The sequence below is a fragment of the Protopterus annectens genome, chromosome 2.part1 (assembly GCF_019279795.1).
Source record: "Protopterus annectens isolate FY-2018-M chromosome 2.part1, PAN1.0, whole genome shotgun sequence".
Lineage (NCBI taxonomy): Eukaryota > Metazoa > Chordata > Ceratodontiformes > Protopteridae > Protopterus > Protopterus annectens.
This window is the reverse complement of record NC_056729.1, coordinates 177,043,405-177,062,688: the sequence shown is the minus strand read 5'-3', so window position 1 is coordinate 177,062,688 and position 19,284 is coordinate 177,043,405. Positions and strand designations below refer to the sequence as shown.

The 19,284-nt window shown below is 38.9% G+C and overlaps 1 protein-coding gene across 1 annotated transcript in view; it reads right to left on the bottom strand.

The window, feature by feature from the left end:
• ARAP2 (ArfGAP with RhoGAP domain, ankyrin repeat and PH domain 2) overlaps positions 1-19,284 on the bottom strand; it is a 2,678,178-nt gene that overhangs the window by 953,967 nt on the left and 1,704,927 nt on the right. The window contains exon 17 of the mRNA XM_044062089.1: positions 15,470-15,572. Within this exon, the coding sequence (XP_043918024.1) occupies positions 15,470-15,572 (103 nt within the window). The remainder of the gene's footprint in view (positions 1-15,469; positions 15,573-19,284) is intronic.

Genomic DNA, 19,284 nt, shown 5'->3' with positions numbered 1-19,284 from the left:
CTATTTTACAGTAGAAGAAACTATAGAAAAAATCACAGACACAAGCACAAAGCAGAGATGAAAATTCTACCAACAACTGTAGAAAGAAATACCAAGATAGGCAAGACAGAAAAAAAAAGAAATACCAACAATGGTAATATGCAGCTACCTTACTAGGTAAGAATGGGAGAAGTGAAGGTTCCCAACAATGGTAATGAGGATACCGCAAGGCATTAAGGGTAGAGAAGCACAAAAGACTCAAAAATATATATATAAAGACAACTAATAAGTAATAACTGAGGGACAGATTCAATAAAGCCTACACTAAGCATTCACTGTTCTGAGTGAAGGATAACACAGACATAACTCACACCTTCTTCCTTCTAATTTTAGTTTTCCTACTGATATTCTTGCAGCTTTAAATACTGACAGGGATTCATAAAGGGTTCCACAAAGTGTAGACTGCATGTACACTTACTGTAATGTTTCTGAGTGACTAGAAAGGACAAAAAATGTGACAAGAATTTTAATGAATACATATCGTGTACACTTAGTATAGGCGTTACTGAATCTGGCCTACAGAGTTTTCAAAGGAAGATCAATACATTTTGACTTAGCTAAATGGTATCGCCTGACGCATCTTGCTATCAGAGTGGCAAACGAGGTCTAAGACAATGGAGAAAGGGGCACTGTAGGTAGAGTCTTAGCTTGAGAGTTTTTTTGACTGGCAAAAGCTATATAATGTCTGAGCCGGTTCCAAGAATCGGAACAGAATCTCATTAGTCAAGAATGAATGAAGACTGACGACATCAGATCTATAGATAAAAACTGCTGCCTTAAATTAAATTAATAACCCAATTTCCAAGGGGACAGGTAATTTAACTAGTGGTTTGTTGTACAAAATTGTAGAAAACTCTCTAAATACCTTACAAATGTACTTCAGAAAATATTAGCATGTGGACATATCCCTGACTTAAGGCAATAGATTACAGGAGTACCAGTTTGTTAGGGAATCACATCCGACTCAAAGACAATTTCAGAGCCATGAGTCTGGCCAGCAATCTATGTAAAAAAATGTAAAGGTTCAAACAGAAGATTTTCTAAATGACTTAATGGATTTATTCCTGTTAGACAAAGAACACTATGGGTTTACTAGGTACAACTTGTTTTATGAATCCTGCAATATTATTTAAAGAGGAAACAGCAGCATTTGATGAAGGACTGAATGCAACTGACACTATTCCATACAATGTAACAGATGCCAAACTAAAACACTGACAATTCAGTTGAAACCAAAAGTGTAAAAGACTGGTTAAAAAAATAACTGGACACAGGATAGGATGGGGGGTGACCTCTCTATTCCTATCAGCTCTGTGTTCTGGTCACTTCTTTTTAGACCACTCTTCTCAGATGTGAAAGTGAGGAATTGGGTCTGAGGGTACATGTCAGTTGGAAGATTCATATTCAGATGAATAACAGTACAGATAATTCATATAGTTGAAATGCTCTATTTTTGCTCTTCATTTGGGTGAATTACCCCTCAATTAACCTGCAGATGAAAGAAATATCACACTGTTTATATTAAACACTGGTTTTATAGGAAAATCTACACCCATGTACCCTCCAATATGGATTCTCTACCCTCACACTTACAGACTCTATATGTACCAACAGATACTCATTTTACTCAATGGTATAACAGTCTTGGAGTTGGGGTGTGTGTGTATGTCTGTTTGCATGTTTGCACAGTAAGTATTATATATTTTACATTTTTCTAAATATCTGAAATAGAACATGTGCAACTAATTCATAGCTAACTAAATGATGTTCAGTCAAATCATCAGTTAACAAGATGAAGTTTAAACCTCTGACTGCAACATACCGAGGTTCAACCATACTCATCATCATCACCAACCCCCTTTTTTTTGCATTTTCTACATGGGGTCAAAGTGTCACGCCAACTGTCACCATCTCTCATTATTTAATGCCACTCTCTTACTTTCTCCAACAGTTATGCTGACTGTCACATGTTGTCTCTCACACAATCTATCCACCTCTTTGCTGGACGCCCTTGTTTTCTCTTGGGTTCTTACTGTCTGTCCGAAATCATCTTCAGCAGATGATTTTCTACTTTTCTGTACATGCCCACACCTCAGTAATCCTTCTTCATTGACCTACTCTGCAAATGGCACCACTTTGACTTCTGCTCTGATGCCCACAGTGTGCATCCTGCCACCCATCTCAGGCACTTCATCTCCATCACCTCTACTTTCCTCAGCTGCTTTGCCTTTACTGACCAGGTTTCAGTACCGTACAGTAGGAATGGCCAAACCATTGTTGCTTCTAACTTAATTTACTTTTTCTTTTGCATTCTTCTGTCATACGCTACACCTGACACACTGTGCCAATTGGCTGCAGTCACTCTGATTCTAGCCTTGACTTCTTCATTCGAAGTTTCCTTCTCCTTAACCACCACTACTTCCAGGTAAATGAAGGTGTTAAACTGTTCCACTATTTTTCCTTCTTTCTCACTTCTCAGCTTTTTTTTCTGATTTCCTCTGTTTGCTGCCATCACAACTGTCTTATCTGTATTTAGTTTCATCCTATGTGCCCTCAGTTTTGCATTCCACTCCCCCTATTCTTTGTTGAAGTTCTTGCTCAGCGTCTGCCTGTAATGCCACATTGTCTACATACAGCACATTTTTTGATCTATCCTATCCCGCCTGTTAGATAATGTGGTCCATCACCAGTATGAACAGCAGTGGGCTCAGAACTGATGCACACCCACTCCCACTGGGAACCCCTCAGTGACACCAAAAACTGTCCGCACATGAGTCACTGGGTCCTTGCACATAGCCAGGTCTAATTTTACCAATCTTTCTTGGCCTTTGAACCACTGCAGGACTGCACAAATCAGCTTTCTTGGGACCTTGTGATATACCTTTTCCAAGTCTAGGAATGCTAATTAGACTCCTTCTTCATCTCAGCTTCTTCTCAACTATCTGTCTCACTGCAAACATCACATCGGTTTTGCTGCATCTTGATCTGAATTTGAGCTGCTCATCTCACATCCTACTTTCTATTTCTCAGTGTATTTATTTATCAGTTACACTGTCCAAAATTATCATGCAGTGTGACAGGAGTTTGATACCTCTATACTGCCCACAGTTGTGGGCGGCCCCTTCAACCCTATACACTGGCACAATTATGCTTATTCTCCAGTCATCTGGGACATGCCTTTCACTTCATAATGCTATGAGTACTATCAGGAGCCATTTCTCACCTATCTCACCCAACATCTTGATCATAAGATTTAGCATAAAAGGAGACAAATTATTACTACAAAATAAATGGTCAATCACCATCAACATCACTGAAGATCTAGCAGTCTTCAGCAGCAATTTAAACTTTGCCGACTGAATGTATACCAAAGTCAGCGAATCACTTTTTATAGCACACACAACTCTAAAAGGCATATCTATTCAAACCAGGGAAATAGCTATACTAGTCTATGTTACTAGTTTATGACTTAATGATCCTACGTGTTATGGAATACAGTGCTACATTTCATCATGTTTGAAAACTCATCTGAAATAACATGAAAAGACACAAGGATTCCTAACTATAAAACAACATAGGGCTAGAAAACTTGTAATTATAGGACAGAAAGGCTTTATAAATTGTCATTAGATTGTGTTTAAGACAAATTACCTACAGGGAACATCAGCCTGGTCTATAAGGCAATGTTTGAACCAATTTTATATGAAATCCTATGTCTACTGTGACAACCCACCACTAGACCAGTAACCAAGGAGCCTCAATCTTCACCACTGGTACCACTGGGGGCCATACCCTGGGAACATGAAGGTACACACACACAGTATTTCCAGATGCAACTCTGCATCAATTGCAATTTCCCTTAAGAGCACACAGATCCCCAGTCATCATCTTCTTTCGGCTGTTCCCGTTAGGCGTTGCCACAGCAGATCATCTGTTTCCATTTCTTCCTGTCCTCTGCATCTTGCTCTGTCACACCAAACAGCTGCATGTCCTCTCTCACCACATCCATAAACCTTATCTTAGGCCATCCTCTTTTCCTGTTACCTGGTAGCTTCATCCTTAGCATCTTTTTCCCAATATACTCAGCATACCTCCTCAGCACATATCCAAACCAAAGTAATCTTGTCTCTCTGGCTTTGTCTCCAAATCTTCCAACCTGGGCTGACCCTCTAATATACTTATTCCTAATCCTGTCCACCCACGTCACACCCAGTGCAAATCTTAACATCTTTAACTCTACCACATCCAGTTCTACCTCCTGCCTTTTTGTCAGTGCCACTGTCTCCAACCCATATAACACAGCTGGTCTCACTACCTTCTTGTAGACCTTCCCTTTCACTCTTACTGGTACTCGTCTGTTACAAACCACTCCTGACACTCTTCTCCACCCACTCCATCCTGCCTGTACTCTTGTCTTCACCTTTCTTCTACACTCACCATACTCTGAACTACTGATCCCAAGTATTTAAACTCATCCACCTTCACCACCTCAACTCCTTGCATCCTCACCATTCCTCTATCCTCCCTCTCTTCACACACATATATTCTGTCTTAGTCATGCTGACCTTCACTCCTCTTCTCTATAGAGCATATCTCCATCTCTCCAGGGTCTCCTCCACCTTTTCCCAACTCTCACTACAGATCACAATGTCATTTGCAAATATCATAGTCCACGGGGACTCCTGTCTGATCTTGTCTGTCAACCTGTCCATTGCCATTGCAAACAAGAAAGGGGTCAGAGCTGATCCCTGATGTAATCCTACCACCACCTTAAACACATCCGTCACTCCCAACACAGACCTCACTGCTGTCAAACTACCCTCGTACATATCCTGTACCACTCTTACATACTTCTCTGACACTCCTGACTTCCTCATACAATACCACAACTCCTCTCTCGGCACCCTGTCATATGCTTTCTCTAAGTCTATAAAAACACAATGCAACTCCTTCTGACCTTCTCTGTACTTCTCCATCAACACTCTCAGAGCAAACATTGCATCTGTTGTGCTCTTTCCCGGCATGAAACCAGACTGCTGATCACTAATCATCACGTCCCTTCTTAACCTAGCTTCCACTACTCTTTCCCATAACTTCATGCTGTGACTGATCAATTTAATCCCTCTGTAGTTACTGCAGCTCTGCACATCACCCTTATTCTTAAAAATCAGTACCAAAACACTTTTTCTCCATTCCTCAGGCATCCTCTCACTTTCCAAAATTTCATTAAACAATCTGGTTAAAAACTCCACTGCCATTTCACCTAAACACCTCCATGCTTCCACAGGTACATCATCTGGACCAACAGCCTTTCCATTCTTCATCCTCTTCAAAGCTATCCTTACTTCCTCCTTGCTAATCCATTGCACTTCATGATTCACTATCCCCACATCATCCAACCTTCTCTCCGTTTCATTCTCTTCATTCATCAACCCCTCAAAGTACTCTTTCCATCTGCTCAACACACTCTCCTCGCTTGTATGTTTCCCTCATTATCCTTTATCACCTTTACCTGCTGCACATCTTTCCTAGCTCGGTCCCTCTGTCTAGCCAACTGGTGCAGGTCCTTTTCTCCTTCCTTAGTGTCCAACCTTTCATACAACGCTTCATATGCCTTATCCTTAGCCTTCGTCACCTCTCTCTTTGCCATGCACCTCATATCCTTATACTTTTGTCTACTTTCTTCATCTTTCTGACAATCCCACTTCTTCTTTGCTAACCTCTTTCTCTGTATACTCTCCTATACTTCCTCATTCCACCACCATGTCTCCTTGTCATCCTTCCTCTGTGCAGATGTCATACCAAGCACCTTTCTAGCCATCTCCCTTACTAGCTCTGCTGTAGTTACCCAGCTATTTGGTAACTCTTCACTGCCACCCAATGTCTGTCTTAACTCTTCCCTGAACTCCACCTCACAATTAACCTTTTTCAATTACCACCATTTGATCCCTGGTGCTGCCCTCACACTCCTCCTCCTCCTCTTCTTGATCACCAACGTCATCTTACAAACCACCATCCTATGCTGCCTAACTACACTTTCCCCGGTCACCACTTTACAGTCTCCAATCTCCTTCAAACTGGCCCTCCTACATAAGATATAATCCACCTGTGTGCATCTTCCTCCAATCTTGTATGTCGCCCTATGCTCCTCCCTCTTGTTAAAATACGTATTCACCACAGCCATGTCCATCCTTTTCGCAAAATCCACTACCATCTGACCTTCTGCATTCGTTTGTTTAACAGCATACCTACCCATCACTTCCTCATCCCCTCTGTTCCGTTCAACAACACGCCCATTGAAATCTGCTCCATTCACCACTCTCTCACACTTGGGTACATTCATCACCATTTCATCCAATTCACTCCAAAACTTTTCTTTCTCGTCCATCGCACACCCAACTTGTGGAGCATATGCACTAACAACATTCATCATTACACCATCAATTTCCAGCTTCATAAACATCACTCTATCCGACACTCTTTTCACCTCCAAAACACTCTTGGCATACTGTTCATTCAGGATAACTCCTACGCCATTTCTCCTCCCATCCACACCATGATAAAACAATTTGAACCCACCTCCGATACACCTAGCCTTACTCCTCTTCCATCTGGTCTCTTGCACACACAATATGCCAACCTTCCTTCTGTCCATCATATCGGCTAGCTCTCTCCCTATACCAGTCATACTGCCAACATTCAAAGTTCCGACCCTCACTACCACAGTCCTAGCCTTTCTCCTCTCTTCCTGCCTTTGGCCATGCCTTCCCCCTCCTCTCCTCCTTCTGCCAACAATAACCCAATTTCCGCCAGAACCCTGTTGGCTAACAGTACTGGTGGCGGTCGTTGTTAACCCGGGCCTCGACCGATCCGGTATGTAAATATTTACTGGTGTCCACATGAATGATTTGGCCAAGTTTTACACCGGATGCCCTTCCTGACGCAATCCTCCCCATTTATCCAGGCTTGGGACCGGCACAAAGAAATGCACTGGCTTGTGCATCCCCAGTGGCAGATCCCCAGTAAGACTCCCCAATGGCACAGCTATAGAGTTGAGTCCTTAGCCAGGGTTCCAAGCCACGTCTTCCTATTCTCTCTCTGTCCAACCAGTGCTTTGTGTCCCTGCCCAGGTAGCTCTCACACACACACACACACACACACACACACACACACACACACACACACACTCTTGCAGAGTTGTTTTATACACAGGGTATATATCATAATGTCAAACGATAAAAAGAGCGAATGTTCTTTTGTCGAACACTAAAAACTGAAAGCAGTAAATGTCGAACACACAAAACAGAGATTTTTTTCCCAGGGGAAAAAAATCGCTGCTCCACAAAAAAACAAAAAAAAAAAAAACACAAAATAAAGCGGGAGGACTTTGTCCCCCACTACCCCTACTTAAATATACCAACTCTGAAATTGCACCACAGTGGAGGAAATGTCCTGAACCCCCCCCCCTGTGTTCGGTATTCAGTGCTTTCGACTTTTAGTGTTTGATAAAAGAGCATTCGCTTTTTTTATTGTTCGATGTCATAATACAGACCCTTATACATACATAGCTGGGAAAGGCTGGCACAGGTTTACTAGCTATGCTCCCTTCTGCCCAGACTACAAGTTAGTTATCACTGCCACCAGCCAATTTCTTATCAGCTACTTTAAGGCCCTTAACAAAGGGTGTCCAGCCTTACTGTGTAATATTAATATTAATACAAATGGTAGTTTGACCAAGAACAAGACTATTAGGAGTGGCCCACACAGTGTCACCAAATAAATATGCAAGTATTCTCAAAACATAAATATCTCTACAAAAATCAGCCACAATGAAAGGTTTAAATAATAAATAATAAAGGAACAAGACAATACTAAATATGCATTCACAGTGACATAAGAGTTTAATACCACAGGAAATATTTAAAACAACATTGCAGGACAGTCATAATAAATAAAGAAAAACATCTAAACTAAGCTTTACTACATTTCTGACTGAATCTAAGAAAATTACACTATACTCTAGTAACTTACTAATAGATCAAATATGATGTGTTGAATGGATCTTCTACTTGTTGTCAGGTCCAAGACAGAATGCAGAATGCTCTGTCTCACTAAGAGGCTTCTCAAAATAATATCTCAAATACTACTGCTGCATAGCTTGTGAATGACTTCACTTCTTGTCATATGACTCTAGTTCCCAGGCGTAACCCCCACTGCTGGAAGATGGCAGTATTTAGCATCTACCTGTGAAAATACATAGACCTCATATGTTTGGTAGATGCTGGAAGTCATAAAACATTTGCATTCCTTCATGCTTTCAAGACTATTAGTTAATTAACCTAAAGACAATACAGAAAGCTTCTCAGCACAGAATCTGTCTCTCTAGTTGCATTGAAAACTGAAAGATATCATCTTTTTTTTGCATAGCCTATAAAGTAATTTAACTTCAGCTATTTTCCTAAAACTTCCTGGACTGACGTTGACCTCCTGTATTCCAGTCTCAACTGTTAAAATATATACATGTACACAGTCACAATAGTTCATGTAAAAATATCCCTTCAACACACTTCTATACAAACCAGTTTGACATACACACAACATAGAGTTCTAATAAAGTTGTAACACAAGCATCTTATTTAAATCATTTCAATATTCACAAATGACATATAATTATTTACAAAACTCTAGCTAGCTGTACTAGCAGTACCTCCTTTCATGACACCTACAGTGTACTTCTTTTAGAGGTAACTCTAGATTTGGGGAAGTTAAACAGAATAAAAATGTGACAAATACATTACATAAATAATATCTTCCAAGACTATGTAATAAGCTTCCCTTTACAATCAGAAGTTGTCGGTCATTATCCCACTTGGTCTTCAGATACAGGGTGTGCAAGGTATAGATATTACAGCACAACAAGAGGTGTTGTCAGACACAAGTCAGAAGGTCACATTCCTTAAGATCTGTGGTGTGAGCCAATATATGCAGTGCACACATTCACAAGTGGACTTTTGCATTTTTTTTTCAGTAAAAATTTTACTTTTACAAGTTTACATACATGTTCTGTAGTGCAGTTTAAGGGAAAACAGTTACTTTACCAATCTTAGCAAACTGTTTTGTAGGGTTATAACTTCTTAACTGTGTGGAATTTTATGAAATCTTTCATTGCAACCACTTATGGACTCTTCTGTCAAACAGTTGTTTACAGCTACACAATTCTATTTGCAAATGTTGTTTTGTAGCAATTTTTGTAAACCGTTTTGGATCCAAGACGCAAAAATTCAGCATCACAGTTCAGGTGGTACTGGTACATTGGTGGTATACTGAACATTTGAGCTTAAAATGATAAGATTTGGTAGAAAAAGATAAACAAACCAAAAGCAAGAGCCAGCAACTGTGAGCTGTGTAAAAGGATAAAAAAATGTGCTTTCTATTTAAACTAATTAATTGCTGCCTGCAAGGTTATCACTTTTTAACTCTATGGAATTCTGGTGTGAAATTTTCAAGATAATAATTTCAGATACCCTACTACCAAACTGTCATGGGTTGTAGTTGTTGCACAGTTCCCACTGCAAATGGGCATTTTTGTAAACCACATTTTGGATCTGATTAGTAGAAGTTCAATGCAGTTGCTCGTGTTGTGGCAGTGGTCCAAAGATGGAAAGTTAATGCCCTGAGTTCAAAATGCCCATTTTAAGCAAATGACTTTTGTGCAAGGTTATAACTTTTTAACTCTGCAGAATTTTGGTATAAAAATTCCAGAATGGTAATTCTAGGGACCCTTCTGTCCAATTGTTTTGAGACACTGTTCATTTCCATTTTGCATTCAACTTGAATAAAATCATAGCACAGTTAGGAATATTCCTTAGGCTCTTTGTTGAAAACCTGTGATTAAAATGTTAAAATGTTGTGGTCAAAAATACTGGCTTTTGTCAAAAGTAGAGATTCACAAAGGAAATGTATATTTTATCACCTTTGTAGAAGAGACATCAAGCTTACAGTTTCTGTGGCAAACATTTTATTTCTTGGCTTCATTCTTTTAGGATATTTTCTATTCTTCTTTTTAAGACTTTTTTCATTACAGGTCAGAGTTATTGGTGAGAGAAAAATAACTGTAGCCAGCACTGATATTTGAAATGCTGAGAGGTAGAATGGACCTGTTAGAGAATATGAAGTCTAGTTTCCTTGCTCATTTTCTAAAAAATTATGGATACATACATATATATATATATATATATAGAGAGAGAGAGAGAGACAGAGAGAGTTACCATTCAAAGATTCTTTAAGATCAATATGTCAGAGGCATATACGTGTGTGTATATATATATATATATATATATATATATATATATATATATATATATATATATATATATATACACACACACACACACACATACAGAAGTATATGCATTTTATATATAATCTTACACAAAGATTGTTTAAGGCCAGAAGTTTGACAACTCAACATTAGTGCACAAAGTAAGACATTTACTGAAAGACTGCAGCCCTTTGTAACATGTAGTTTTATCTTTATATCTTCTGACTTATCAGCACAGATTACTTATCTTTACCACATTCATATGATCTAACAAATAGCCAAGATGCAGATAAAGAACAGATGCAATAATGTGACATTTCTGCTCTATCATACAAGTCCATACCCCACCTCTCCCCTCCAACCTTATAAATGAAGGCCTCTCATCAGTTCTCCCGTCTCCCCCACATACACAAAAATCCTTCACCTACAAGACAACAGGTGGCAATCTGACCGCCTCTCCCCCACCCTGACCAGCTATCTACACTGTGCTTTCTATATCCATTAATCATGTATGTCCACTAGACACAAGTGTCCATTTCCTGGTGTAACCAAGGTACACTCTCTGGTTAAGTGTCTTGCACAGAGTCGCACACTTGGTAAACAGAGGGGGAAGGAATTAGCATCCGTACTGCTTGCTTACAGGAAGCAGCTCGTTAATAGTTCAGAGCCTTAATTATCTGTGGTAACTTCCTTATCCAGTGAACCAGCTAAATATGTATAAAACTGTTCTGAGCATTGATGATTAAGGGAAATTAGGGTTCAGCTATGATATCTGCAGGAAATAATGAAGAATCAATTGTTACTAATTTAACTATGTTACCATGTCTAAAAGAGACGTTTCTGGCAAGGTGACAGTTTTTTTTCCCTTTATTACAGTTTACTGTACTGTGACTGTTAACATTATTTAATTCTGGCCAGGTGAAATATACGTCTCCATACAATCAGAACAAGAAGAAGCACCTGCCAACCATTGATGAAGTCCTCATCAGGCTTGTGGTTACAATTTTCTCTCATGCAATGTCCAGCTCAAATGCTTTCTTGAATTTTGACTTCAGGTTATACAAGATTCCAAGTAAAAAAAAAAAAAAAATGCTCTATCACAATCACCAGTGAATGATCCATACAGGTAACAGAGTTATTTAAGTAAAATGTACCATGACTAGCAAATCAATCTGGCAGGATAAACAGTGTGACTGTATAACAAATTTTCTAAATAAAGCTAACATATTATTTAATCATAAATCTCTTGCACTATGCTACAAACTGCCACCAGGCCATGAGTGATACAGGATCTGGTCACTCCCTGTGATCTTCCTTAACCGATACCACTGATCCCGGAAACTATCGACCTATTAGCCTGACGAGCCTGGTCTGCGAGGCCATGGAACGTATTATCATGGAACTCATAAACAAAGACATTGGTAACCTCCAACTCTGGATCCCACCCAGGTCGGGTTTGTGAAAGGCAGATCATGCCTCCTAAACCTGATTGACTTCTTTGAGGCAGTCACCAAAGCCGTGAATGAGGGTAAGGTGGTTCACTTAGCCTATCTTGACCACGCCAAGGCTTTTGACACCATCCCCCATTCTGGAATTATAGCTAAACTCACTAAACTAGGTATAAATCCCTATGTCACAAGGTGGGTTGCCAACTGGCTCACTGACAGAACCCACACTGTAAAAGTTGCAGACTCCAAATCTGACCTCAAAGCAGTGACAAGTGGAGTACCACAGGGTTCCATCCTGGGACCTCTCCTGTTTGGTATCTACTTCTCTAAAGTACAGGCTAACACAGAAGGCCTCTGGCTAACGAAGTTCGCAGATGACTGCAAACAAGGAGCCATAGTCAAGTCCCCAAATGATGTGGACATCCTGCAGAAGGGCCTCACTGAGACAGATGCCTGGTGTCAGAACCGCCAAAAAGTGCAGGGTCATCCCCTTTGGTAAAAACTATGTACCCATGAACTACCACATAGGCAGCAATCTACTTAACACCAAATGCGTGATAAGAGACCTTGGGACCCATGTGGACAGTAGACTCTCCTTTGATAGTCACATCGCCGCAGTAGTCAGGAAGTTCTTCTACGTGGCACATCTCATCATAAAAGGGTTCTCATCCAGGAAAAAAGAGGTCTTTGTTCCCCTCTACTCATCACTCATTAGACCCATTATAGAGTACAATGCCCCTTTTGAAATGTACCTCACAAGACATCTGCAGCAGCTGGAAAGGCCACAGAAGTACCTCACAAAGAGGATTACTGGTCTCAAACAAATGCCCTACACTGACCGCCTCAAAAAACTCCAGCTTTACTCCGTAGCATATCGCCTACTCCAAGGTGATCTCTGCCTAACATATAAAGCTATGTCAAACCCAGAGCTGTTGGACATGCTACACCTAAAGAAATCCTCTGAGATACATGCTCTAGGTACCCAAACTTTGTCACCACAATAAACAGGACACGCTGGAGGGATAGATTCCTGTCCCAGAGACTTTCTATACTCTAGAACAAGCTACCCATCTATGTCAAGCAAAATTCTTCATTAGCACTCTTCAAGAAAAATCTTGATGAGTGGATGGGAAATAGGAAATACACCCCGGGGATCACTTCTGTGTCTCTGCTGGACAGTGGCACAGGAAAATAACTTTCTTGGGTGGCGTAAGCTATGGAACCTTGCTGGCTAGGCTTACATAGGCCCTTGGGCCAATAGCCAAGTACCTACCTATGAGCCTATACCTTGATGATGAGGCAAGCCTGCATTTAAAAAAAAAGCCTGCATCACCTGTGAACTAGTGATGATTATTTCTATATATTATATGGAGCACCAGAATTATGTTCCAAAAAACAGGCAAATGACAAGCTTCTTTAGCACCCCTGAGCACTGCTAAGATCACATTTCATTCTGTGGGTTGACAGCAAACAAGTGATGACCAGAAAATAACAGTGGCAGAAGGTAAACAACTTTGAAAGCTGTTGAATACTTCATTCTGCACAATTATAAACAAAAAATATAGCAGAACAAGATGTCTAGCAGCATTTAAAGCCACTTTATTTCTACCTACTCTTTATTTGCCAGTGCTAATGTGTGTTATGAAAGCAAGTAAAATACTTTGCCTTCCTATATTTTTTTTCCTTTTTTGTCTGCATTAGGTGATACATGCAGCAAATAAAGTTCCATGCATTACAAAGAACTGTGATCATGTATGAGCAATAATATCTTTTTATTATGTGTTCTGCATATGGATGCCAAGATTCATCCCTGGAGCTTCATTTTCAATGAAAAATTCTTGGCATCCACATTTCTAATGCACAATAAGTTGGTTATGATCAGAGACCCAATCATAATCCTCTTTAGAGAATGGGCGACCTGTAGACCAGCAGACTGACTGAGAAATGAACGTTCTCCAGAAGGGTGTTAACTTACAGGTGATACCCATGATAAATGAGTAAGTCACATCACAGCAGCATATCAAGCTGCTGTGGAGTTCGGACTTAAAGTAAACTAGTGGCCGCCATTATTTTACACTCAGTAAGCACGCCGTTGCTTTTTAGCAAGTGTAAGACAGAAATAAAGAAAAAATAAAAACAGTGTGTTTATGTCTGTGTACGTAAGTGTCTGCTTGCATGAGAGTGACAGCAAGCTCAATTGAGCTGTTATTTTACACTCATTAAGCAATGCTTTTGCTATTTAGCAATGGTAAATTTAAATGAAACAAAAAAGTGTGTGTGTCTATGTTTCTGTTGCGTGTGTTACTGTATGTGTGCTAGCACACATGAAGGTGTGTGTGTGTGTGTGTGTGTGTGTGTGTGTGATTAAGAGTGAGAGTGATCGAGCACTGTCAGCAGCAGCAGCAGAGGTTTGCATACCTCTCAACCTCTTCGCTAAAGACATCTCCATATAGCCTACAGTAAAGGGGGAGCAAAGGTACAAAATAGGGACAGATTTTAAATACTGCTCTTATAAAATCGCAAAGTTTCTGTAAGGATAGGGTTTGTGTGAGCTTGCATTTTCTGAAGTGCAAATGTGTGCATGTGTGAGACAGAGAGAGCAAGTGAGGTTGATCGACCACTGGCAAGTAGCAGTAAAGAGGTTTGGGTACCTCTCAATCTCTTAGCTCAAAAAATCTAGATAAAGCCTAAAGAAATGGGAACAAAGGGTCAAAAATAGGAACAGATTTTATATATTGCTCTTAAAAAATTTGAAAGTTATTTAAATAACAGGATTTGTATTAGTGCGAATTTTCTGAAGGAAATAAAGTCTGAAACTCAAATGTATGTCATCAGTTAGTGACTTCAGTCCCCAATGACCAGCAGCAAACCACATATTTTAGGAGTAAGGGACCAAAAAATAAGTAAATATACGGATATTTTTAACATGTTATATTTAGGATGTAAAATACTGCCTCCAACATGATTTACATATACTACAGCAAGTCTGAAACATTAGGCAGAGGAACTATTTCACATCAAATATATATAAAAACTACAGTAATAATGAAAAGTAAGTAAAACACAGCAATGTTACAGACAGCCCATTCTCTAAGCAAAATAATGCCTTCCAGGGTGTGTGTTACTGTGTACATAACGCCCTTCTAGGTTACACCTGAATCTACATTATTTACACAGTAACATATACCCTGTTGAGCATTACTGATTCCTTATTATCTGCGCCTTGTTTGAACACTACACCATTAGTTTATTTTTTTACGTTTTTTTTCACTCATTATAGTTCATTATTAATAATTTTAAAAGCATATCCAACTGAATATGCAGTGCTGTATAGTGCCTAAATTCTTGCATTACAACCTCCTCCGCAATTTGTTAAGTATGGATTTTTAATAGGGGCATATTGTGCCTGAAGGATAGCTATAGCTAAAAAAGAAATTCTATTAGAATAAACAGAAATTAACATTTAGAAAAGTGACTAAAATAATATTTGGGCACCTGTTCACTTTTTACTGTTTTATCATCTAGAGATGTACATGCATTTTCTCCTGCAGTACTAAAAATCACTGCACAGCAGATACATTATCACGCAGCCCAGCAGTAATAATACATGATTTGTACAAAACTTGAAGGCATAGCTTTACCAGAGCAGCTTCAAAATTACCTTAGCTATTGTTCGAGTCCAGTCTCTGTGCAGATCTACAGTCTCTGCTCCAAAAAGAAATACTCGTTCTGACAGCAGATAGATTTCAAAGGTAAAAAGTGCCCTGAAACAAAATAATCACAAACATCAGCATTTAGGTTTTAGAACTCTGTTTATTCTATCAATCAGTCAGGTATTTGATTGATGTAAAAACTCTTAAGTTTCTATTATATGAGGTTCAGATTATCAGTTAGGACAGACATTACATATTCAGTGATCAACACACAGAATAAGAACATGGGATGCCACATGCATGTTTCTTTATATAAATGATAAAATTGTTGTCCCTTTCATAGTGCAGTATAAGGAGTGCAGATATGATTTTTCATACTGTTTCTTTCAACATGTCATTCTCACATTTCTGCTACAAATCTATCACAAATAACTCTCAACTTGTTAGATCGAGAATCAGGAATAAAGCCAAAAAACAACTAGGGACAAAGGCCTAGAATCAGACACATATGTACTATATTTCTCTTACATACTTAGAAAGCTACCAGAATAATGTTTTTTGCATTAGCATGTTTTTTTTTATAAATGATATAAATCTTGAAACTCATTTCTTTATCATTGTTTACTGACTGCAGTCCTTGGTGATTTGCAAGGAAATGCACATTTTATGTGGAACAGTCTAAATATATGAAGCAAAGGCAGGGACCTTCTGTGAAATCAGATACATTTAAGGGGTATACTACCATTCCAGGTAGACATGAAAAGCTGTCATGATTTGCTGGTGAGGCCACATGGAGGAGAACGGAATTGAGTGACTGACAGTTTTGCTCACACTGTGGGAAGTAGGCAGCCTAGGTTATATGCAACAGCAGCATTAAGAGCCTGGCAAGCTACATACTGCATGTAGGTACACCACTTGATGGGGAGGTTGCATGCACCTCCCAAAGGCAGCAATTACAGGACGTGTAAAGCTGACACAGGGTAGTCGAGGTCAGGGTTCACACCCCACCAGCATTATGATTTTGGTAAAGGAAGAACAGCGTTGGTAGTAGCTATTGGTCAAATGTGGGGAGCGGGAAGAGCTGCCATAATTTACAAACAACATATGAATTTGCCTGAACTTATCTGCACCCCATCTCTGAGAACAGGAACATTTTGTGCTCCTGCACATAGTTGCCCTGAACATGCAAAGTGACACCACTTAGGGTGGAAAAGATTATTTGGTCCCAGTAGCTGAAAAGTGACTCAGCCAGGTGCTTCATTTCTTGATGCAAAACATCTCTACAAGTCACTGACACTGGTTCTTAGGCCACGTCTCTTCCACACGCTATAGAATGAGCAGGGAAGCATATTTTATTATGATTATGTTGCTGTTTAGTCCATCATCCTCAATAGAAAATTAAGCCTCTACAGTGGCATGAGTTCATTAAAAAAATAAACCCGACAGAGGCATGATGTAATTAAAAATAAACCTGAGAGTGGCATGACATCATTAAGAATAATCTGAAGAGGCATGACTTCATTAAACAATAAACCTGGTATTATCTTATATGTTTCAATAATATATAGTGAAACAAATATCATACAAAAATAAAGGCTCAAAGAAGTAAAAAAGGTATCTATAGTGATGTCATTAATTCTTGTGAAATCCCAAGGATGTTTAATGACAGAAATATTTCTGATACATTTAATTATACTACAGTTGCCCTGAACAATATGGGTGCAATTAAACTGTCCATTCAGGGAGTAGCGGCTTCCCTTCATAACCTTATAAAGGATAGTGGCAAAGGACCTCACTGCTTAAATAAATACCAATACGAATGAAAGCAGAAAATGAAAAAAATGTGTTTCATTCAATCATGGCAGTATATCTCAAGTTTTAATAAGGTATTTTATTACTTTGTTTTTCTTTGGCAAAAAGAAAAAAAAAAAAAGAAAAAAAAGAAAAGCCTGAAGCAAGAACATTGGCAGTATATACACTAAAGGTATACGAGTGAAGTCTTGGCAGGAAAAAGCAAAAACATAATGATGAAATAAAATTACTATGACAGGAAAATCCTTTTGTAACCTACAAGAATCCCCTGGTACGTTATTGTGCACCATAGCATAAAACACAGCAAATGGGATAGAACATATTTTGCAACCTGAAACTGTAGATTTCAAATAAGGCATTGGGCAAATGCTATACAATAAAGAAACATTTTTTTTTCAGAAGATGTGTAATCATTTTCAAGCATTGTGAACTGATCAATGTCAAGTTCCTTGTAGCAAAGCATTGCATTTGACATAAAGAAAAGTTGTACCTACAAATTACTGCCTGTAAGCACTTCTGTAAAGTAGGTGGGATCATGAAATTATGCTAAATGCAACCAGTTTCTAACCTTCTGGTCATTCTTTGCCTAATACCTCAAAAGGACAGAAATGGGAGTTAAGAATATGAAATGTTTAATAAATTCCAAATGGTTAATCGGAGTCCTACTTATGTCTAGTCAATATTTTAAACATATATCAGGAGCACATTTATGTAAATAAATCACTGTGGATTCCTGAAAATTAAAAAAAAATAATAATAATACTAATAATAACAGCAATAGTCAAATTGTAATTTTCAAAAGATTAAAGCAGTGTAAATGACTCAGCAAACCATAAACCCTCTAATGATGCTGGGAAGCTCAGAAGGCTGTGAGTTCAAGGCTTTTGAAATAAGATTCCATTGCTGACATTGCACTCATGAGGTGCTGGTCGTCTCATGAGATGATAACTAAAACCCATATGCTTGAGCTGTGATAATTCAACAATATGGTAAAGTTGGAGAGGGGACTGTTTGTAAGTAACGCCACTGTTTTCCACTGATAAAACAAAATGTAGGTTTCCTTCTGGGTGGACGGGCAAAATCTAAGAAATTAACAATTGTCTCTTTCCTCAAGTCAGAGCAGTTGAGTGTTCTTTTTTTTAAGGCAACAAAATGGAAGGAAATTTAAAGTTCTTGAAATACTGGAGGCAAACATCCCTCAGGATGGCAGGCTTTATAGAGATGGCACTAGGAAGTAAAACAAGCACTGGGCGCTGTAAACAGCTGTAGCTGCACCACAGCAAACTCTGTAAAACCATACCACCACATGAATAACCAGACAGGGAGAGACAGGATGAAAGGGTTTAAAAACACATGTCGGACTGTACTCTGTATCAATTTTATGTGAAGTTAAGGCACAGTGGGGCAACTTGAGATTCATCAGCATTCCAAAAGGAATGAAAGCAGAGAAGAGGCACAGTTTAATTTTTTATAAACTCAGCTATGCGTGATATCCAATACCCCTTCTAATTTAGATTTAAAGACTGATAGGTTATATTGTGTTGAAAGAGTCGGTTAAGACTCACAGAAGAGCAAATATTTTATTTGCAAACACCACTAGTATAGTATCAAACAAGGAATGCTTAAGAAGCCCAATAACTCAAAATATTTACTTTCTGAAGGATTTCAAGTGTGGGAAGGAGAAAATTTGAACCAAAGACCCATGTAAGAGAAGTTCTGGTGAACTGCTGTGGAAATCCTGGCTAATGGGCATCCTAATTAGGCTTATCTACCCTAGAACATTAATAAGTGCATGCATTCTTCTTCACTTGGCCAGAGGAAGCTGCCTTATTCTTATAGTGGGAAAAGGCAATAAAAGTTTTAATGTTTAATGAAATGAAGTAACTATAAACAAAAATGGACAGTGACAATAACATTTGTAACCTGCAAGAATCCTCTGGTACACTGTGTACCATAATATAAAACACAGCAAATGGGACTGAACATAGTTTGGAACCTGAAACTGTAGATT